This window comes from Thermobia domestica, chromosome 10 (assembly GCF_964235325.1).
Source record: "Thermobia domestica chromosome 10, izTheDome1.hap1.1, whole genome shotgun sequence".
NCBI classification, from domain to species: Eukaryota; Metazoa; Arthropoda; class Insecta; order Zygentoma; family Lepismatidae; genus Thermobia; species Thermobia domestica.
In genome coordinates, this window is record NC_137463.1 from 86017251 (window position 1) to 86042593 (window position 25343).

General features: G+C 36.1%; 1 protein-coding gene across 2 annotated transcripts in view; it reads right to left on the reverse strand.

Annotated features, from left to right (window-relative positions):
* The window catches only part of LOC145662525 (scavenger receptor class B member 1-like), a 319290-nt gene that overhangs the window by 226702 nt on the left and 67245 nt on the right, over positions 1–25343 (reverse strand). Inside the window, exons 1-2 of one of the 2 annotated variants that reach the window (XM_081728187.1) lie at positions 18752–18891; positions 7513–7622 (exon numbers count right to left, since the gene is read on the reverse strand). In XM_081728187.1, coding sequence (XP_081584313.1) covers positions 7513–7594 — 82 coding nt within the window. In that variant the 5' untranslated portion in view covers positions 7595–7622; positions 18752–18891. Of the gene's footprint in view, positions 1–7512; positions 7623–18751; positions 18892–25343 lie in introns of those variants that run through there. The other variant, XM_081728186.1, reaches the window with a different exon arrangement.

Genomic DNA, 25343 nt, shown 5'->3' on the forward strand with positions numbered 1-25343 from the left:
ATGGAGGGGAAATCATCGCTGGAGTCATGTTTCCAAGACGGACCACAGATGTTCAATTATGTTGAGATCTGGGGATTGGGCGGGCCAGGGGAGGTGTTGAACTTCATCCCGATGTTCCTCAAACCACGCTGCAACAACGGCAGCTGAGTGAATGGGTGCGTTATCATCCTGCAAGATGGCGTCATTGTCCGGGAACAACATCCGGACCATAGGATGCAAGTGGTCTCCTAAAATTGCGACATAATTGTTGGCAGTGATTCGTCCGCTAAGTGTGACCACAGGACCCAATGAAAACCAGGATATGGCGGCCCACAGCATCACCGAGCCTCCGCCATGTTTCATAGTTGGGTGGAGACACTGCAGATCATAAGCTTCTTTGGGCGTTCTCCACACATAAACACGGCCCGTGGTTGGGAATAGGGTGAAGGATGACTCATCCGACCTTGTCCTCAACGGTCCAAGTTGCATGGTCGCGGCACCATTTGCGGCGTGCGAAAGCGTTATGGTCCCTGATGAGCGGTTTGGCCCGTGCAACACGACCCCGTAAGTTCATGTCATGTAATTCGCGGCGGACTGTGATTGTCGAAACAGGGTGGGGGAGATTCTGATTGAGTTCCTCCGTCACTTGCTCCGCAGTGGCACGACGATTCTCCTTAACAATGCGCTTTAATACCCGGCGTGACCTGTCACTCATAATTTTCTTCCGCCCACTGTACCGCTTCCCCGATGTTAGGGATGGTACCGATACCGAGACGGACTTTTATATACCGAGACGAGACCGAGACGGACTTTTACATATCGAGACGAGACCGAGATCGAGACAGAACTCTATAAAACGAGACGAGACCTTGGTCAGTCTCGAAAGTCTCGGTCTCGTCTCGAATATTGATAGTTATTTTGCCTTTACTCAAAATTTGTTTCGTTGCTGTGTGAGCTAATATGGGAACGGTTGACTGATGTACAGTGGCGTATTTAGGGGGTAGGTATGGGGCTCAAACCCCTCCCGAAATATATTTATGATCATTTTTTCGCATTACACGTACAACACAAAGGTTTCTTACCCGTTCCTCAAGCCTCTCCCGAAACAAAATCCACTGCTGTTGTACATAATCTCCTCTCTCTCTCTCTCTCTCTCTCTCTATATATATATATATATATATGTATATATATATATATATATATATATATATATATATATATATATATATATATATATATATATATATATATATATATATATATATATATATATATATGTATGTATGTATAGGCGCAGATCTAGGATATGATAAATGGAGGGGCTTGAGGGCCGAGAGGGGAGAGGAGGGACCATACTTTGCCTCTTTATCCAGTGTAAAGTAGGAAAGAAGCTCATTTTATTCAGTGTATACCTGAACGTTAAGGGGGAATATAGCCCCTTGGATCCACGTATAAATATATATATATATATATATATATATATATATATTCAAAATGCTGAAATTTTGTACCATGTTGTGTGAAATATTGAAGGAAAAATTCTTCTAGATACCCTACAATACCACTAGATAATGAAGCAGTGTTCCTAACGCAAAATAAAGTTTTATTTTCTAAAATTGCATTATGTAAAGTATTATCTATTTCTAATTTAGATATTAAATAAAACCACAATACCACATACATTATTCCGTGTAACAAAGGACAATACAGTATCACTAACATCAACATTTTGGAGATGACTAATAACTCAATTGGAATGGTGCAATGCTCATTATTTGTATCTTAGCGTCAAATACTATGGTCATGGCATAATGCATTTCGAATGAATGAAGGAACAAAGTTATAAGAAATGAAAAAAAAAAAATAACTTTTTCTGAAGACTTTACTTCGAAAATGTGCTGACATATCACGTCTCATCATGTAGATTCTTCCAAAAGACTTAAGTGATCATAATGTCATTTACAACAATTGTTATTTCAAACCGTTTCAGAGATACCAAACACTTGGATAGTGATTGTTATACTGCTTAAAATATCGTATTTATGTTAAATTTTTATAATGATTGGTGCTTTAGTTTGCTTCTATAACATTACAACAATAGTTTCTGGTGGTTTTAATTACAAGTCGCAGTTCCATTAATTTAAGCAGTGTTGCTAACTTAAATAAATTCTAGATATTATTCTAAATACAGTGAAAATAACGTAGCTAAACTGCAAAATATTTTTAAATTACACGTAATTTGTTTTATGGTACAAGAATGTTTTCAAAAGACGATGTTTTTCACAGTCTTTATAATGTTAACGTTAATGTCAAAGTTTTGGTTCCAGCAATACATGTAAATGCAAATTGTAACTGAAATTAAATGTAACTGATAACTTTTTAGTAACACTAGTTGTTCCCTTAGCCTTAGGCCTGATATACACAAAACCATACTTAATTAAAAGTTTTAATTACACCCTACTTACATTTCCCTTGTTTTTTTGTTTGACTACCGACCACCTCAAACTCGATCCATACCATATAGCTATATGCAAATTATTTAAGGACTTACAGTTAGTAATACACACTGTGTTGATTTTTGGTTTGGTTTGTTTTAGTTTAACGTCCCACGATTATGCTAGAGCGTCTAAAGCAGACGTGGAGCTAATGATTATAATGGAATCCGAACCACTTCGGTCGTTCAACTGTACCCCCACCGGAAATCGAATTCGGGACCACGCGAAACGAAGTCAAGCGTGCTATCCGCTAGACCAAATGGAGGTCCTCATATTGTGTTGATTTAAATCATTGAGTCAGTGTTGTCAGATTCAACACAAAGATCAAAAACTAGCGTTTCTGTGCTCCAAGAGTAGCGGATTTGAACTATTTGTAGGCCAAATGTATAAAATAGAAAGAATTATTTGGCAATTAATGACTGGTACTAATAAAATTATTTTTAGCATGGGCTGGAAAGTGTGCTGGACATATTGCAAGAAATTGTGATCGATGGACAAAAACAATTCTAGACAGGATACCACGAGATAGAAACAGCCTAGGAAACGTCCTTATACAAGAAGGTTTGACGAAATCAAGAACAACTGGGGAGTGACCTGAAAAAGAATTGGTCAAGATAGATAGTTGTGGAGAAGACTTGGAAAGACCTTCATCCAGCAGTGGATTGATAACGGTTGATTATGATTATGGCTATGACTTTATTATATCTGGACCTCAGAGGTAAACTAAACCAAGTCACAATTTCGCAATTTTACAGGAAAAGCGAAAATCCGGTTCCTTAACTAAGACCTATAGTACTGTTTTCAAACTATACTAAGCAGTTACAAAGTAATAGGTTGCTTTTAGGCTTACATTATTACACCACTGGAAAAACATAGTATATTAAAAAAAAAAGTATAGTTAACTTAATTTCGACCAAAAAGTGACTTAGCATAGTCTACCTCTAAAATTTAAAATTCATATATATATATATATATATATATATATATATATATATATATATATATATATATATATATATATATATATATATATATATATATATAACTTTTACTAGGTAAGGTAGGGTAAAAACGGATCCAAAATTTAACGAAATTCGTACAGCGAAAAAAAATATATTGTTGATCCTTCATATTGCAGCAAAACTACGAAAATTAATAGAAAAGAAAATTAGAAAGTTAAGAATCACTTCTTTTGCCGGGACAGAGAAAATAGATACAGATAGCTCGAATTACCTATATACTTATATAATATGTGTGTCCATGTTTCGCAAGTAATTTTCAATCAATATAAAATTTCAGCGTAATGAACGCATGGTTAGTTTTCTCTAATAAAGATAACATGCAGCGCTGAGAGCTCAGGAATAAGCTTAATCTATGTTATGACACAGAATATATGCTTATGTAATACATTACGACATTATGAACTTGTATAAGAAACAGAATGTACTTAAAGTGAGACGCATACTATACGAAGCATCGGACTTGTTTGGTGTGATCCAACCAGAGATCACAGACAGCAAAGATGAGTGTCGTAGCTTCCATCACAAGGTTAAGGAAGTGCCTGTTTTAAAGTGTCAATTAAACACTGAGATGTGAAACGGTAATAAAGCATTTAATCAATTTGAAACAAAACATATTGTAGTAATAATTTACTCTATTTGTTAAGATAATGACCGTTATATTCTGTTTTTAAAATGACAGTCAAAGCAGAATGTATTGGATAGTAACTGAGAAATTGTAAAATTTCAATTTCGGTACGATTAAATACATTCGTGTTGCTATGTGTTGCGTTATCCGTTAGGAGGTATTGAACAACTCTGTTTCAAAGGAAGGAAATAAACTACTGTATAGTACTGGAGTTAATTTAATAGATTTTAATTGTATAGGCAGTACTGAGGCTATATGAGACAAAGTCTATTACTGAAAGTGAAATATAGGGGTTACTATTAGGGTTTTATCCCAGGTATATTACACCCACACTGATGATTGAAGCTGGAACACACGCATGAAGAGCATTAGCGCTAGCAAATTAGCTACGAAGAGGTACATCATACCATAATTCTAAATCAAGAATGAAGGCAAAAAATAAGAAGCGGAAACGACAGACTGTATGATAATAACACTTTCCCAATTTTAATTTCACACTATTTATTACGAGACTTTCGAGACGAGACCCGAGACGAGACCGAGACTTGGCTTTCGAGATCGAGACCGAGATCGAGACAAGCATCTGCTGACCGAGATCGAGACCGAGACCGCTACTTATCTACCGAGACGAGACCGAGACTTACAAAGTCTCGTCTCGTCTCGTCTCGATACCATCCCTACCAGATGTGTTTTTCCCTTGTATTGTGTAGGCCGTCATCACCTTCGACACTGTCCCACGCGACACACCTAACATAGTAGCCACTGCCGTCATACTCACTCCACATAACCGCGCACCAATAATTTGCCCTCTTTGAAAATCTGAGAGGTCTCACATTTTTCACTACCTCCGTCTGCTGCAGCCACTGGACACTGCTGTTCTACTGCGCCTGACGTAGTATGGAGACCGACCTAACACACCACCACCACCGGTCCGGACCTGCGGGCGCACGACACCACTGCCAACCCATATATCTGACGTGTTGCCAACTACAGGTGTTTCCATTTTTCTGATCACCATCTGTACATTAGAATGTCGAAAAAAGACTATCCTTTTTTTTAATGTACTTTCAACGAGCTTCCTTTTAGAAAATTTCTCCAGCAATGACAAAATCAAAATGTAAGTGGTCTACACTAGGATAGTATTTTGGTATATTCACAATAGCAATGAAGTTTTTCATAGCTCAGGGAAAAGTTGAGGTTTGCCAACTCGAAGAAAGGGGAAAACGCCATCAAAAGTATTCCTGGGAGAAGATTCACCTAACAGATACATCAAGTATACTGTTCCAGCGCACTTCTTGGTATCCTTATGCAACGTGTACAACATCCCTTGTTTCTCCACTTTTGTTGCTTCTATGCACAGAAGTACCATATTACACGGAATTACATATTACGAGGAGGAAAGCGTTTAATGCAGCTTACTTTTGCCCCATATGTATTCACACAATATTTGGAATCCCTGGGTCATGTGAAGAATTCTTTATAATCAAGTGTGCAGGCGGGACATAGAGCCCGGTTCCTCTGTTTACACCTAGAATTCTTTTCCTTTGCTTCAAGAGAGCTTGGTTTCTTCTTTATACCAGCGTTAGGGTTGAGTCGAGCCAAATCTGGTGTGTAGTTTCGAGTATTCTCTTCAAGTATCTTGCATAGACAATATAGGTTATCAATGATACTAGTACTACTACTAGTACAACTTTTATTATTATTATTATTAATAATAATAATAAATAATAATTATAATTATAATTATAACAACACTGTGATTAAACATGAAAGATACGCGGTCTGTATTTGAATACTAAAAAACTAGTTGATTGCCAACCTCGGTAGTCGTGAATTCTAGGAGTCAAGGATATTGTTCACGAGCTTCTGAATTTGGGTTGAGAGTTTAGGTCGAGTATTCGGGCTCAAGCCAAACATTGTTAAAAGTTATAGGGCACTGACCAAATATCTTCAAAACTGTTCGCCCCGAGTTTACAATTATCAACAACTTGAGCAGCTCGGCTCACAGCGCACTCACTATCGACCCGAACCGAGAAGTGAGCCGAGCCAACAGCTCACCGAACCGAGTCAGCTAGAACCTTCGGCCCAGATGAGCCAAACCGAGCAGATGGCTCATCCCAACCAAGCCAGCTCGAGCCCATGGTTCACCCCAAGCGAGCCGGCTCGAGCCATCGGCTCAGTTATTACTTCCCAACTGAGCTTCTTATTAAAAAATCTCTTGTGGTCTCGATATCGAGACGAGAAGACATGCGAGCTGTGTTTCCTCTAGTGAGCAACATTAAAAGTATTCTATATTACTACTTAGCTTACATTTCTCATGGCTTTCTCTTTCTAGTGTAATCAGGCCATGATTTCAAAACGAGTTAAAACGTAATAATAATAATAATAATAATAATAATAATAATAATAATAATAATAATAATAATAATAATAATAATAATAATAATAATAATAATAATAATAATAATAATAATAATAATAATAATAATAATAATAAATATAAGTATAAGTATTCCATACATATAGAAATGCTTTTGACCAAGCACACAAGAAATTATATTTTGTCCATTTAGCACTATCATTCTTTTGTCACTCACAATTATTAATATTCATATAGTAAATATCTTATAATTCTTATATTTTAAAATCAATTGACAGGGCTCTGATTGCTTTTATGAGAAATAAATCTTTGGTTTTGTAGATCCTACGCAGTGGCGATGATCGTGCGTCGTTTCGGTCCTATGCCATTTCGGTCCTACACCGTGTCGATCCTGTGCCGTTTCGGTCCTATGCCGTGTCGGCTCTATGCCGTTTCGATCGTACGTATTCTATGCATATAACTTGCACAGGCATAGAATCGACAGGAGTTTATAATTTGTAAGAGCAAAGATTAAACAGGTAATAAAAATATTATCTTTTTAGGCACATGATTAAAAGTTAAATTATTTCAGAGCAGCGGCGTGAGAGCAAAACGGCACAGGACCGAAACGGCATAGGATCGACACGGCATAGGACCGAAACGGCACAGGATCGACACGGCACAGGACCGAAACAGGTTTCTGAGCTGAATTGTCGGTCGTATGCCGTGTCGATCCTGTGCCGTGTCGATCCTGTGCCGCATCCCCAAAGTTTTCACTATGACAACACGCTGTTCCGTCGTGGAGGGCTTTATTCCTAACCGTACAGGCAACAGATGACGATCATGCGCTATTCAGCGCTCTGTGACTACTAAGCACAAAGATTATAGTTGAAAATCGTGTGCTGCCACCTAGTAGAAGAGAAATGGTAGGCATTTGAAAACTTGCGTTTTTTATGGTACACCCTTTATATACATATTATTGTGACTATCCTCTTATGGAAATGTATATACTGTACACAAAAGTTTACTTACCTGTTCTAGATAAACACCTACGTATACTTTTTTCCTTGTACTCCAGAGCTTTCTGTTTTAGTAGATCTTTCTGTTTTGCCATTCTTATGTCCTCAAGGTGCAACCATTCACTGCAAACAAGTAAATATTCAGCCAAAAATAAACAAAAATCAACGGCTAAATGCCATGCAAAAGCTGTATAACCTACAATGTGTAGTAAAGCCTGCTTTCATTTCAAACTATTATTTTTTAACATTTTTTTTTTTTAAATAATGATTAGACGTCGTGAAATATTGTAATTATACCAAATTGAAATCACACCGAGTCAAGTCAATGACCAGAATTGCATAAAGTTATTTATTTGAAGAATCCAATTTATTACACTTCATTTTATTCAAAGTGTATTGATATATATATATATATATATATATATATATATATATATATATATATATATATATGGTATATTTGTAAAAGAAAAAATATTTGCATTCCCTTTATAGGACGCATATTTAAAGCCTAATTATATTTCCATTTGCAAAAAATCATGCATTTTTGAAAGGGGAAAGTTTATTTTCATCTTCACACACGCCGAATAAAATTATTACTAAGGGCGATATACAATATACAGTATAAATATATATATATATATATATATATATATATATATATATATATATATATATATATATATATATATATATATATATATATATATGTTTGTGGTAATATATAACTGCCCTGAGCTAAAAGGTATATGTATAATCATTGAAAATCACAGAACGAACTGAGTTTTCTTGAAGGAATCTCAACATAACTCCTTTGATAAATCATCAGACACTTCGTAATAAGAGTAATTGGCTCAGAAACCATTTAAAACAACAAGTTTATAAATGTTTTCTTCAGCATAAACTGCAACTGTTATTACGAAACCACCGTGCCTTTAATTTATAATTGATAGCTTATATGTGATTTGTTGTTAGGCACCTGGGGTCATTTCAAGGAATTCATTCAGTTCTCTTTTGATATGGCTTTGTGTAGTTTCTGCTTTGTTGTGTCTTTGAAATCAAGGATAAATGAATGAATTCTTTAGTTTAACGTAATTAAGTTATTCTTTGAAATCAATGATAAATGAATGAATTCTTTAGTTTAACGTAATTAAGTTATTCTTTGAAATCAAGGATAAATGAATGAATTCTTTAGTTTAACGTAATTAAGTTATTCTTTGAAATCAAGGATAAATGAATGAATTCTTTAGTTTAACGTAATTAAGTTATTCTTTGAAATCAAGGATAAATGAATGAATTCTTTAGTTTAACGTAATTAAGTTATTCTTTGAAATCAAGAATAAATGAATGAATTCTTTAGTTTAATGTCATTCAGTTATTCTTTGATATCTAGGATAAATGAATGGATTCTTTAGTTTAACATCATGTGGTTATTCTTTGAAATCAAGGATAAATGAATGGATTCTTTAGTGTAACGTTAATCAGTTGCTTCCTGGACACGAAAGAAGAATAAGAAGAAATTGCAATGAACAATGATGGAAGAAATTACGGAATGAATTGAGTTGAGTTGATTTTGAGTTTAACGTCCCTTTTCAGCAGCGAGGCTATATGAGACGTGGACCTACTGATTAACGTGGAATCCGAACCACATGAGCTCCCGCCGGGAATCGAACCCGGGTCTCCCACGCCATAGGCGCGTACGCTAATTACGGAATGAAGAAGTGTAGGAAACGCGAATACCGAAGAGAAAGCACGGACACAATGTTATATGCCATAAGTGCAGATAGCATGGAATTGAATCAATTTGTAGCATTTGAAATGAAATTAAATTTGTAGTTTAACGTTTCATGAGTATACGCCGAGGCTAAGGGAGACGGTTAAGATAGAAACGAATGAAATGGTGCTATAAAGAAAGTAGGAGGAAGTGGGAGAACCCCGAGAAAAATCCACACATCCTATGTTTGTCCACCACAATGCTCACTTGGCGCGAGCTAGGGTCGAACCGGAAACTCCACGCATCAGGGATATGCGTTCTATTACTGGAACTTGCTCGTAGAAACTCGTAGAAACTAAGCTTGCAGTCAGAAAGACTAGTGTGTTCAATACCAACTTAATGTTCTGTGACGGCACAAGTTTTTGATTCTCTTCTCTGTAAATTGCACAGAGAGGAAATGGACCAGTAGAAAACCTGACCTTAAAGAAACCGGTGCATGCACACAAGAACATCAGTGGTGTTGCCATTGGTTTTGGACGTGTATTATTGGATCCTTAATTATGCATACACTGGTAACACTTGCTTATTACATTTTCCTATCTCATCCTCTCTCCTTCTCTCTAATCTGCACAGAGGAAATGGAGCAGGCACTGTAAAAGCAGTGGTGGCATACACACAAGAACATCGGTAGTATTGCCGATGATTTTGCAGGCATATTATATTGGATCCATGATTATCTGTACACTGGCAACACTTCGGTATTACATTTTCCTACCTTATCTCCCTTCTTTTCTGCAAATTGCACAAGGGCAATGGAGCAGGTAGGAAACCTGGCATTGGAAATGAAAAAATGAAATCGTTGAGTTTTACGTCCCACGACCTGGCATTGGAAAAGCAATGGTGACATGCACATAAGAACATCGCTAGTGTTGACTTTGGTTTTGCGGGCGTATTATATTGGATCCATGATAATGCGTACATTGGCAACACTTGCTTATTACATTCTCATACCTCATCCCCTGTCCTTGTTTGCTCCAGTGAGAGTTCCGTCGTGACTAAGCTTTCAGTATGGGCGTCTTTAGTGCGGGAAACCAGAGTTATATTCCCAGCCAGAACTCATTATGATCCGGGTTCCACGTAAACTGTTAATCCACGAGTGTTTCCTCGCTTCTGAGAGGGGCTCTAAACTCAAACACAATTCAAACCTTTGCTCGACGGATTAAATTTACAGTGTCGTAAATCACATTTTTTTTTACATCAGAAATTAACACAAAAGCGCTGTAATAAATTCGGGAACAAAAGAGATCTTTCCTTTAATCACTGTAACTTCTACTGTCATCTGTTGCCAGTTGATTGACGCTCTGACTTACATTTTCTTTTAATAGATTGACTTTATTTTTCTAAGTCCTACACCACTAAAACTTTTAACAATCCTTTTATCTGAATATAAGATTACGCTCCTACCTATAAAGCAATCAATCAGTTAGTAATTACTAATCTAAAGGACACGTCAACCTAAATTTTCCCTATGATGAGAGAATTGGGAAGTATCACTAAATTTTGAGAAAACCCACCGACACGACTTGTGCACCACAAATTGACAAAGAAACATTGGTCACTTACACCATAGTTGAACGCTCTACCACTGAGCCTGCATACTTCTTGTTATTAATAGTAAATTAAAATGTATACCACACCTAAATTTTTGGACTAAAAAGCTCGTTGTCTATTTTTTAACTTTATACGTTCCATTTATACATATAGATCTACATATACATTTATACATATTGCATTGCATTTATACATACTGTATATAATGTAATATTCTGCTTGGGCAGGTGTTGGTAAAACATAAGTAGAGAAAATTACAGTCCGGAGTCGTTTTTCCCACTACCGGTTTTTATTTCAAAATTCCATTAAAATACAAGATAGATACAAAATTCTCCAATCACGAAGCAAGCTAGTGAGGAGGGGTAGTACACTTGGTCCTCCACTGCAAGCACAGAGGGGTTATAGTCTCGACAAAGCTCCACTGTAAGCTAGGCCGGGGTTCGAGATAAGGAATCGTCCTAAGCACAGAAAGAGGTAAAGATTCCCACAAGGCTCCACTGCAAGCCAGGAGGACAAGGAACCGATAGCTTCACTCCAAGCTAAGGCTTTGGGTTTGGCTTCCTACTTCCTAGGTTACGCTTCAGGCCAAGAAAGGGGATTTGACCAGTCGAAACTCCATAGTCAACTGTCCATAGAATCCTCTCAGTATAGGGGTCGCGGTGGCTCAGTGGTAGAGCGTTCACCTCCGGTGCTTGGGGTCCCTGGTTCGATCCCAGCTCGCGCTGTGTGGACTTTGTGGTGGACAAACACCGTGCTCGTGGGTTTTCTCGGGGTTCTCCCGTTTCTCTCACTTTCTTCATTCCACCATTTCATTCATCTCTCATCATCACCCTCTCTTTTAGCCTAACCGGCATACTCGTGGTACGTAAAACTTAAAGATTTCATTTCATTTTTTCTCTCAGTATATAGGCGCTCCAGGTCAGGCGGTGGCGCTGCTGTTCCCATGTAACCATTGGTCTCGCTGTTGTCTCCAGCCATAGTAAATTATAGTAAGATGCACATAGTTGAAGTTTGTAAATAGAAGTGCATGCTGAATGTTTGTAAACTCAACCATGCAGGACATTATAATACAAAATATGTATATCTCATAAGCTTTTCGCCTAGAAAAAAAGTGGACTAGAGTCACCAAATTTTGTATGTAGGGAAGTATTCACCAAATCTAATCCCATACGAAGCAGTTTTTCTGACTTTCGACTAAGGCCGGGTTTGAGTTGTCAGCATCTACTGCAAACAACGTGAAACTCAAATAACTTATCCTACAATACGCTGCAACCGGGAGATCAACAAAGTAAGGTGACTTGCGTATAGTAAAGGGGTTTAAGATTCCTTTGTTATCGTAAAATAGGAAGATGGAAGTCGGTACATTTAAAACCCCGCTCGTACAAAGTGAACTTTGTGGTGGACAAACACCGTGTGCGTGAGTTTTCTTGGAGGTTCTCCCGTTTCCTCCCACTTTCTTCATTCCACCATTTCCTTCATTTCCCATAATCACCGTCTCCTTTAGCCTAGCCGGTATAACAGCTGGACGTAAACTTAAAAATTTTATTTAATTTTCTATTTCTTTATTTAAAACAAATAGATACTTGTCGCACAGTTTTTTTTTAATTTCCTTATGAAAGGAGGAAGATAATGAGGTAGGATTGTTTGATATTAAACATTATCGAAAACTACGGAGACTAGTGTTTAATTTCCGGTTTTCGAGATTGCTGAGATTAATAGTGACAGTCCTGTTGACACTCAAAGCCCAAGTTTAGCCAAGAACAGGTATATCAGTTCTTCCGGGAATTGACGTCCGGGAAACGCCGGAGACGTTGATTCCGTCATTTTCTAATTTATTTCACTCATATTAACAAAGGCAACGTCAGAGGCGTTATTCTTCGTTATTTATTTATATCACTAATCTTGACATGTTCTACCTGGAAGGCGTTACCTCGGTTATTTATTTATTTCATATTGGTAGGGGCTACGTTTAGGGTGTTATTTATTTATTTCACTAATGTTAACAGGAATAACGCCGTAGATACTATGTATTACTAATTTATTGCACTAATATGGACAGGGGGTTTCAAAGGTGTTGAACTTGTTATTTATTTATTTCACGAATATTGATAGAGGGAACGCCAAAGGCGTTTCTTGAGTTGAGTTGATTTTAGTTTAGCGACCCTTTCAGCAGGAGGCTATATGAGACGTGGACCAACTGATTAACGTGGAATCCGAACCACATGAGCTCCCAAAGGCGTTTCTCCCTACACACACACACACACACACACATATATATATATATATATATATATATATATATATATATATATATATATATATATATATATATATATATATATATACTACCCGAAAAGTGTCCGTACAAAGTAGGTTTATGTATAATTTACGTGTATTCGAGAAAAAGCGAAACATATCGATGGAATTTATTTTTATCTTAACCCCTACAATATGTATTTAAAAGGAAAATACAGAAATTTAACAGAAATGGACCATTGTTTTGTCAAAGAAAACTTAAATCATTGATTCATCAAAGTAGCCTCCACGTGCTGTGATAACAGTTTTACAGACTTTGGGCATTCGGCGTATTAGTTTCTGTACAGTTTCTGGCTTGATTGCTGACCAGGCTTTGCGAAGACACTCTCTAGAATAAGTGTTTCTCGCTAGAGGGACACATTTTTCGCACTGCCCTATCAAGCTCATCCCACAGTAGCTCAACTGAATTACAATACGGCGATTGTGGAGTCCACACCATATTCTTGAGATCTCTCTGTTGCTCTTTTGCTGACAAACAAAGTCGGGATGTGTGTGTTTGAGTCACTGTCTTGCTGCATGATGAACCCACGACCAATGAGCCTCTTCCCAGATGGCACTGCGTGTCTGATCAAAATCTGATGGTACAGTTCTTTTTGCATTGTACCCTGTATTTGCACTAAATCCCGCACTTAATTGTTACCAAAGCAACCCCACATCATCACAGAATTCCTTCCCCCCCCTGTGCTTTACCGTTGGCAAAATACACGACGGAAGCTGTCTTTCGCCCTTGGAGCGACGCACGAAAACCCTACGTCTATGACTGAAGAGTTCAAACTTTGATTCGTCAGTAAATAAGTACTTGTTCCACTGCTCTGGCCTCCATCTTGCAAATTTTCTTGTCCATAGCATTTTTTTGTTTTTTCTTTCTTTGTTTGTTTTGAGGGTTTCTTAGTTGCCACACGACTGTTTAGTCCCGCATTAACTAACCGCGCGTCCGGACAGTTTCATAGCTCATCGGCTTTTCTCGAGTTTCGTTCACTTCAGCTTGTATTTGGGGCACTGTTTTCAACCTGTCGCGTTTGCTTTTCACTATAATGTACTTGTCCTCCCTTGCAGTAGTAGCTCTAGGCCTTCCAGATCTTGCTCGAGAGCGATTTTCCCCTGTTTCAGCAAATTGTTTTAAGGTATCATGCACTGTAGTATGGGGTATTTTCACTTTTGCGGTTATTTCCCGTATTGTAAAGACATCTTCACGTAAAGTAACTATTTTTGCTCTCGTTTCAATGCCCAATTCCCTTTTCGTACGGGACATTATGCTGACTAATAGGGAACACTTTACACCTCACTTCAACACACACACACAATAACTAGCACAAATTAAACATAACTTTCTTACAAGGCTGTCTAATTCTTTATTATAAATTAACGAGAAATGTTACAGTTTCGGAAGTATATCACTTCCTTCTTCAGACTACTATTCCAACTGAAATCATAGATAACATAACATAATTTGTTTCTCGTTAATTTATAATAAAGAATTAGACAGCCTTGTAAGAAAGTTATGTTTAATTTGTGTTTAAGATGGACACAATGCCTTTTTATATAAATAACAATAACTAGCGTGCAATAGACAACTCTCAACAGTGAGATCTGAGAGAGAAGTAGACAAAGCAGCTTGAGAGACACCTATGAGGCAATTATTGTGTTCGACCTTCAATTTGCAGTATAATGATCGTTCTGTATCACACACGTACGTAATGCACCATCACAACGGCGCAATATTTAAGTTTATTTTTCTTAATCCTTTCACAACAGGCCAAGATCTTTTCTCCCGTCGGGTTCTAAAATGTTTCACCTTTCATTTGTGAGCAAATTGTAATGCATTCTTATGTTACATTTTGAAAATTTCTTTATTTCGTGTTTGTCCGGAAACTTTTCGGGGGTAGTGTACGTACGTTTGTGTAAGACGCAGAATGTCAACTGACCCAAGGACTGACTGGAGCAACGCCTAAGACGTGTTTTTCATTATTATTTGTTTCACTAATATTGATAGAGCCTACGCCAAAGATGTTACTACTTATTATTTATTTGCTTCTCTCATTTCTTTAATTCTAAATTCTTCCATTAACCTTGTTCTTCCCGTGCGAAAAACGGCCATTTTAATTAGTTTTTCAATAAACTTAGGAAACCTTCCGAATTTCGTGATATTAACCTTCAGTATGCCAAGATAGGTTCAGAAAGACCCAGAGATCGGAAACGTTATTTTCTTTACGTTAACTATTATGCATACGACTGGTATTTCATGAAAGTCATCAAATATCTTACATGGCATATCATGCTTATACAGCGAAACCCTCCCTTTGCGAGCAAATCTCAATGATAAATTCTTTTGTTTCTTCAAAAATGTATGTATTACTAAGGGACAGAAATTCCTTTTACTTACATTTTCAGTCTTCTGTTCCTCAAACAAGATATAGGAATCTCTTCATAACGGATAGGAATTATTCTAAATCATATACATATTGAGCACGGAAAATAATTTCCACACTTTGAAACTAAATTTGACTTTGACCTTTTATTTATTAGAATCACACAAGCGGGATTTATTGTTAGTATTTACGTAAGTCCGTTACTCCACATGATAACTCTCGGACCCCCGCACATCGTAGTTGCCACCTCTCTCGACTTTTAGTGCGAGCGGCCCTGGGTTCAATTCCCAGTAGAGAGTCACTAGATCGGAAAAGGTGTAACAGCTTCCTCAGTTCAGCCGTCTTGAGTGAGTTCTTTCTCCTGGGTTTTCCTCATTCACGACAGGAAAATGCCGGGATGGATCGGACAATACATGTCCTAGACTGCTCTTTTCCTTTCCTTCTATCCAGATACTGTACTCGCCGAGGGATGTCACCTCATACGTGATGGCTTAAGATCATAAATGCCGGTTATGTCCAAAAATACGTATAAATAAATAAAATGATAGCTCTTGTATAACAGCGAATTTTTGAATATTATACCTTTTTCTTTTTTTCCTTTTTTATTTTACAACTTTAAGAGATTACTCGGCCAAATTCGTTAATGAAGTCAATCCGTTCACGGGAAACCGCGACTTTAACGGTAACTATCCATATCCCATTTTCTACTATTAAAACAAAGGTAGTAGGAGTTACACATCGCGCCGTTAGATGACACTAGACATCGTCCAGTGGTTGAGACCTACCGGGTGAAATTGAAACTTCTAGCACATCATCCTTTTTACTGTATACCAGAGTTTCTTTAATTAATTCCAACAAGAGACGAGCGTGGAACTATGAATAATCTGTAAATTTCCATAATGTGTTCCGGTTTTCTAGTTTAGAAACCTGGGAGCCCTACGTATTGATACAAATTTTAAGGCTCGAGAGAAATTTTAATGGCCCAAAAGTAATGGTGTTAAAATTAGAATAATTTGTTATTCGAATAATGGATGTTTCGAATATTTGAATAATGTAATTTTCGAATAAAATTCTTTATTGGAATAATTGTTCAAGTAATTATTCGAATAATGAATATTTATTCATTTTTTCGGATAATAAATGTTTATTCAAACAATTATGAGGATAAAGAATACTTATTCAAACAAATATTCGTCAAGTCTAAGAGGCTTAGGTGGGCAGGTCATGTAGCTAGAATGGAAGAAAGTATGAACGCTTTCAAAGTGTTAGCGGTAAGACCAATCGGAAAACGACCATTAGGAAGACCTAGACGCAGATGGGAGGACAGTATTAAGATGGATCCCGCAGAGATTGGAATACAAAGTAGAAAAGTCAACATTCGAATAATGAATATTTAAAAAAAAAAAATTAACAGCACTAGTCGCAGAAATATTTAAAGCAGTTAGAAAATTTAAAAAATCTATCAAATTTATTTAACTTACACAAGAAAAGTGAAAGAGTTGGAAGAGTTCTGTCTCGACTGGAATCTCACTACGAAAATTATGTTTTCTCTCATCTCATTCGCAATCTTAGCTTATTTTATGACATACCAGTAGAGGAAGTTTGTGGGTTCTTTATGGATCGTCGGGGTGTTGCTAATTAATAGTTTTTTCACTTCCATATTTCTGCAAAAATAATATCAGGTAACTTAATAACTGTTGAGCCTTTTGCGTACGAGATGGCGTTAGTATCTTAAATTCCAGGATATATGAATCGAAGCAGGGTAGACAAAATTCTATTTGACAACTGACAGTTAAAGCTTGTAGATGTTCAAAAAGTGGTGGAATTCTTATAATCAAACGTAAGGTATTGCGCCGTGAATATGAATAAACTCTCCGCAAAGCTACGCAAAATTTCATTTCAATAAAGATGTAAATGCTGTGAATAATTTGAGCTATTAAAGAGCAAGATATGTTACCGAAAGCTGCAGCCAAAAGATAGTTCAGTCCCTTTCGTTTTGGAAATTTTAATATCGAAGATGCACCTCGCAGTAGGTCAATGACAACAAAAGTGGAGAATATTTTGGCAAAAGATGGGCAACATCGTCATGTGAATAGTCATTATACGAGTATCACAAATGATCTAAACACTAACCACCAAACAGTGTTAAACCCTTTGGAGAAACCTAGCTACCAAAAGAAGCTCAAAGTTTGGGTGTCATATGATCTGACTCATAGACATTTACTTGATCGAATTTCTGTTTGAGAATCTCTACTAAAACGAGCTCGAGTCACATCTGAAATGGTTGATCATAAGTGATGAAAAGTGGATAATCTACGACAACAATGCTCGAAAAAAAAAATCATGGTCGAAGAGAAAAGGAGCTCCACAGCCTGTAACAAATTCCACATTTGATGCTTAAGTAGATAATGCTATGTATTCGATTGGATTTGAATAGCATCATTCCTCACGAGCTTCTGCTTTCGAGCAGAATGATAGACTTGGAAATATACTGTCAAAAATTAGAACAATGCATGTAACAATTCAAAAGAATGGCCGTAACTGGTTATTAGAAAGGGTTTCTTATACCACTCTGACAATATGAGAACGCATACATTTTTACCGATCCGTAATAACTTAAAATAACTTGTCTTGGAGGTGTATCCAACGTATAGTCTGTACTTGACACCGTCAGATTGTCATTTGTTTTGATTTCTGCAGAACTCCATTAATGGTGGTAAGTAAGTTTGAAACGAGTTCTGTGAGAACCACGGATCACAATTTGTTGACCAGAAATCACAGAAGTTTTATAACGACGGGACCATGGTATTGTCAGGAAGATGCCAGAAAGTCATCAAGCAAAATGGTGCATGTATGGTATCATAATAATCTTTAAAAACACTCAATTTTGACCTCTAAAAACTTTAAACTTATTAGACACCTTATAGTACCAGTCATTCGAGTTTGGTTTTATATCTTTTTCTCCTGTGTAGAAGTATCCCTCATTGCTGTTCTATAGTTTCTCAGCTACAGCAAGTGCTAGATTTGAACACCAGCTATTGATACTCTAAAGTCACGCAATTAATTTCAATAATCTTATGAGCGTAGAACAACAACAACAACAACAACAACAAAAAAAAAAAAAAACAAAGATGAAACATATAATAATTGATATATCATATTGAACTGAACGAAATAACATGAGTGTAAATCCTAATTCGCAGTTCTTAAGAAAATCTTTGAAAATTAATAAATACACTTACATTATCAGGAACGTAGATGGTTCAATGGCTAGTACAGATTTTGGTATTTTTATGCATTGACCACTTTTCCATCAGTAACTTTCTGAACTGCTTTTTGAGCACTGATTTCCTTTTTGTTTCTTTCGCATTTCGTTATTGTTTGAGAACTCATTTTATCTATATAGTACACAAAATATAAGAAGTTAGCTGATTTTTGTAATCTCTACATGTGTTCTAACGTAAGCATATCAGAACTCCACAAGGGCTCTAATATGATACTATAAACCATGTGAACGAGTAGTTTTTTTTTTTTTTTAATTTTTCACGAATAACCTAATATAAACCATATCTATGAGTATTCTTTCTATCTTTCTTGAATAAATATTTTCTCTTCTGACAACAAATGTTTACAAATACGTCTCTGTTTATATTTGTTTCCTATGTCTCCTGCAACATCTTCCATAAGCACGTGACTGTCTACTATTACAACTGACATCAATTCACACTACCGGGAACATGGCCTTGCCACTATAATACATATCAAGAAAGCATAAGATATCATGTGTGCACAGTTCTTCATGTTGCTGTTGACCCATATATTTCAAGTAAAGAGGACATCAAAATGATATTAAAGTATATCACGTAATACCGCTGGTTTACCCTATATATTACTATCGTACTGACCTCTAACTTTTAACATTAGGTAATCATTGTTTACGATCTACAGATATGCCTTTGAGTGGATTTGTAATAAGCGTAAGTAAGAACGTTATTACTTTCCTACTTCCGAGCTAAATCGATAACACATGTATGGCTATCGATTTAGAAAGATAGGAGGAAACAATAGTATAGATTTCGCTGAAATTCAAAGTATCGGCATGGGGGCCGCAATGGCTCAGTGGTAAAGTGTTCACCTCTGATTCCCGGGGTTCTTCGTTCGGTTGCAGCTCGCGCCAAGTGAGCTTTGTGCTGGACAAACACCGTGTGTGTGGATTTTCTCAGAATTCTCCCGTTTCCTCTCACCTTCTTCATTCCACCATTTCATTCATTTCCCATCATCATGATATCCTTTAGTTTAGCCGGCATAACTGTAGGACGTAAAACCTAAGGATTTCATTTCATTTCATTTTAAAGTACAGACATCTAGCTATTGTATAAAGGAGTTGCATAGGGAAGATATTTATGTCCCGTATTATGTCCCGTATTTCCCTGGTTATCTTAAATCACTCAGTAATGATTTCTCTTTTTGTTAAAATATAGAATTCACTACAGAAAAACAAAAATTGGGCTTGAAAAATTAATTCAATTTTTAAAAAAGTGAAAATTTCCGTTTTATTAAAAAAATCGTGAGTTATATATATAAAGCTGTTTTTTATGTATTTCCAGTGGCGTATTTAAGGGGAGCTTCGGGGATTAAGCCCTCCAAAATTGTAGTTACTATTTTAGAGTAAATGAAATATCTCACAGAATTTTCACATTTTCAGGAATAAAGTTAGCAAAGCCCCCTTCTCCCGAAACAAAATCGTAAATATGCCACTGTGGATATCTAATCATAACATTACATATAATAGAACCGTGCATATGGTGGTTTCCCCCCATAATTTTACAACTTACAGAAACCACTTGTAAAACATGCAGTTGCTGAATTTGATAGAAATGAAAATATTCTGCTGATTAAAATGAAATGAAATGAAATCTTTAAGTTTTATGTCCCACGTTTATGTTGGCTAGGCTGAAGGAGACGGTGATGATGGGAAATCAATGAAATGGTGGAATGAAGAAAATGGAGGGAAACGGGAGAACCTCGAGAAAACCTACATACACGGTGATTGTCCACCACAAAGTTCACTTGGCGCGAACTAGGAGATCACACCAAGAACCCCTTTCACTAGAAGTGAACGCTTTACCACTGAGCCACCGCAGCCCCTCAGCTGATCAATAATGCAGAAACTGTGAGAAAACGGAAAATCTCCAAGAAAGCTTAGAGACACATTGTTTGTCCACCATAAAGCCCACTTGATACGAGCTGGGTCAAAACTTGGGGTTCCACGCACCAGAAGTGAGCGCTTTACCACTGAGCCCCTGCGGTTCCTAATATTTCGCTAAAGAAATATAGATTTAATTAAAACTAAGAAACATAAAATTGCATTACGCATTAGATGGATAATTTCTGTTTTACATTAGTAAAGCATAACAAACCAACTAACAAACAGAGATGCAATGTCAAAATATTATACACTTGTTGAATGCAAAAATGAAACATTCTCTGCTTTGCATACTGTGCATTCAGAAAAACAAATTACTTTTACAATGTAATTAAACAGTTTATGCATGAACACTTATTAGACCTCATCTCCGTCAATCATAAAACATCCAATGGCACAATTTACACTTTAACTAGTCATATGCTTCCGCCAACTAAATCTTGCTAGCAACATTTCGACAATTTATTGTTGTTATCCATCTTACGAGGACTGCTTATTATTTAAGCGAAAAAAAATAATAATAATTACAAGTTTCGAATCATTTGTAATATTCATAATGAATTGTCTTCGAGCCATATTGTGTTTACCATTTTGCATACAGCAAGCGTTTTGAAATAGACGTAACAAGTGCTATGGTAAACGCCTTTAGGGAGTAGTTGGATGGTGTGTTGTCTGTTACTAGAGTAATAAAACTTGTCTTTATTATATGTTCCTTAAGATGCAGGCACTTTTAATTTCTATTTACCGCCTTGTTTGTGAACGTTTGCTGAAGGAGAATAGGATGTATACATTTTACTCTACATACATGCATTGTTTGGGTTCAACTTATTTTTATGGTCGTGTTTTACAATAATAAGTAACGTACTGGCCACTCCTAGAATATTTACATGCTATTTGATGTTCCGTAATGCTATTACTTCGTAAAAAAAATAAATAAAAACTCCACATATTTGTGATCCTTACTACCTAAACATCTAAATTACAAATAAGCTAGCTAACATAGTTTTATTATGAATTCGTGCTATTCTATCAGACTTACGTTTAACATTAGAACATACTCTTTTTTTAAAAATAAATAAATAAATAAATAAAACCAACTCCAAAACTCATAAAAAATATTTCTATACCTTTCAAATTTCAAATAAGTATTTAAAAACACTCTGAATATCAAATAATGAGCTACTATATTGGGTGTTTCAAAACAACTCCGACAACGTTTGGGAGGTGATTCCTGACACCAAGATAAGACAAAAAGTATAGACCAACCTGGGTACACAAATGCTTCCTTTCGGAGTTATAGGCTACCGAAACCATGAAAAACTGAATTTTAAAGGTGCATAGCTGCAAAACTATGGGACCTACCGTAGTCGGGTAAAGACCTCACTTTGGAACTAGTATGTGCCCTAACCAAATATCTAAGTTTCAAAATCCTGCGATACTTCCATAACAATGTTTATAGAGATAGTTGGTGAGTTCTTCAAATTATATGACCGTAGCCAAACTCTCTCTATAAAGCTTATTGCGTGAGTACTTTAGTATTCTGAAACTTGTATTTTTGGAGCGCACATATTAGTTCCTAAGTGAAGTCTTGACCCCATAGTATTGGAGCTATAGACCTTTAAACTTCATTTTTTCGTGTTTTCGGCAAGGAAGCATTTGTGTACCCTGGTTGGGCTATACTTTTTGTCTTATCTTGGTGTCAGGAATCAGCTCCCAAACGTTGCCGGTGTTGTTTTGAAACACCCTGTATATAGCCATTATACATGTGTTTCACTAGGCTTGTTTCTTTAACAGGGGTGCACCCATGCTGAGAGGTTCACCAGATCTGGACTCTCCGAAACTTCATAACTCGATATACATTTGTACACTTTCTTAATAAAATTATACAGGGTGGCCCACGAAAAACTGGCCCACCTCTCATTCAACGTAATGTTTAACAGAGAAATGATTGTCGTAGCATAAATATTTGATCTCCCATTTCTTCTGTACTCTTTCTATTATTATAAGCACAACTTAGTTATGTTTCTCAGAATATAGGTGGATCAGTACTCAAGAGTTATTTGTCGTCTTTTCAAGTGCAGAATAGCACCGGTTGAATACTATACAAACGTAGTGTCTTGTAGTATTGGAGTATCCGAAATTTAGACCCCTCTGAACTAAAATTTCTGGGGGTGCGCTTGTCCCTTAACTTCAGAGCTAAACTTAGATCTTAAGCCTGAGAAGGTTTCTAACATTTTATTTCAGTAATATAATTGCCATTAAAGATAATAATTGACCATCTCATAAAGTTCTATTGAAGTCCGATGGAAAATTTTCTAACAGTGAAAAATTCAATAGTACCAAGTTGGAAACAATTATTATATTTAACTCGTAGTAAATTTTTTATTTTACCACTTGTACAGATTTTCAAAATTCCATCCCAAACAGTGAAAAGGGGATTTTAACCAATTGTTACTTCATTGAAAATAAACGTATGGAACTTGGTAAATGTTTTTTTTTCCTTGGGAGAATAAAAATACATTATTCATTTGCATGAATTCAGTATTGCTGATGCGATCGAATGAAGCACAATAATAAAAAAAGACAAAGAAAAATGGTATCCGTGGGTACCTCAAGGATGCGTTTGCTAAAACGTGGCACACAATCGATTACATCTAGTCTAGGCCAGCCATGTAAAACAGCCGAGCCACTGGGACCTTTAATTCAGCCCGCCTGACTCGTTATTGAAAATGAATTTCTTACGTGATCTCTTAAACTGAGTGTGAGATGAAAGTTTTTCTTGGATAACTGATGTCCGCCTTGAAAATATCCTCCGTGTTGGAACATCCAATGTAGCGCCGAACATTGCCAGACTGATCAAACTAACAACCACGCTAAATACCAACAATGTCACGATGTTGAAGAAAATTATGGAAAATTTTAAAATGAGGAATTGGATTCGTTGTCACAAATGTAATTGAATATGAAATTATCACATTAAAACTGAGATTTGTTACGGAATAAATATAATCCAACTCCCTGTTAGATTATGCAAATACGTTGATAATATGATATAGAAATACAATTGGAGCATACAGTGCTTCGGACACACTTTATCTTTGATAGCTCTTTCTCAAGTTATTTTCAGAGCTCAAAAGATTCATGCCCACATATTGTAAATGGAATTGATTTCCTTGTGCTCTGAACTCTCCAAATAAGAGCAATAAAGAAAATTAGCTATTTGAGGCTTGTTTGCATGTGTTTTCCTTTTTCACTCCGTCCCCCATACGGACGTATTTGTGTGTGTGTGTGTGTGTGCCATTGTATCTTTATATAGCCTATACAATACCACGAAATACATCTATACAGATAGTACTAGTAGTTGTATGTGACATCAAAACAATTTAAATTAAAAGCATGTAATAATAGATGTAAAGCTTTATATTAATATCACTAGGGTAAAAACTGTCTTTGCGAGGCACATTTTTGTCTCTATAATCTTCAAAACACTCTTCAAACTAGCCAGGTTTCTTGCTCACCGAGTCATAATGGCAATTCATATCTCTCTTCAACTGGGGAATCATGATTGAATGAGCATGTGCATTTAAACAGGAAACGAACAGCTCCCTAACTTTCAATTGTCGAGTCTCTTTGGCAATAAAATTTTAATCTAAAGACAATAGGGTGCAATGCTGATATGAAGAAAAAGAGATAACTCATTCAACGAACAAGTTGTGGGTTTCATTCCCGTTTTGCCTAAAGGCCTTCCAGTACTTTGTAGAAATTATTTTCAATTATCTTATCTTTAGGCAGAATGGAAATTCCTGTTCTGCCTAAGACAGGGAATTTTATGCGGGGAGGGATCTTTTAGGAAAATGCAGCACCGAAATACTTGACTCCTAGCGTATTTTTATGCAGATCGGAATTCATGTATATAATGGCTGTAATAACAAAGACGGTCAAGATCCAACGAAAATTCTGACGAGACGGACAAAATCCAAGGAGTAGAATCATAGGAATATATATTGGATGTACTAGTGCATACCATATATACGGTAATTATTTTTTCCTTCAATTATCATATATTATATAATGTTATCTGTAATTTTTCAATGCACTAAAATATTTTTTTTCTCTTTTTGAAATACTGAAAACCCAATAAAACGTAAAAATGTTATAATAAAAGGGCAGACTGGCTTTAATTAGTTTCTCACACACCCATACGAAAATATTGGTAACTCCTATTTATTATACATTTAAAATACGTTCAGCATATTACTGTAAGACCATTTATTTTAATTACGAAAAGTAAGTCTGACATTATTTGATTTTTTTTTTAAAAATCCATTCTGATGAGGTAGCACATACAGTAGCAGTCTTTTATTTTAAGTGTTGTATAAATATTTATTTATTTTAATTCTGAAATATTGATCAAGTTTTTTCTTAGCAAATATCAAAATGTGAAATATATATATATATATATATATATATATATATATATATATATATATATACTATAACAGTCTTGCGCATATTATTGGGTTTTCAGTATTAAAAAAAATATTTCAATATAGTGAAGAATTACAGATAATATTTTAGATGCATGATAGTTGAAGAAAAATAATAATCATCCTTTTATTAGGCTGCGA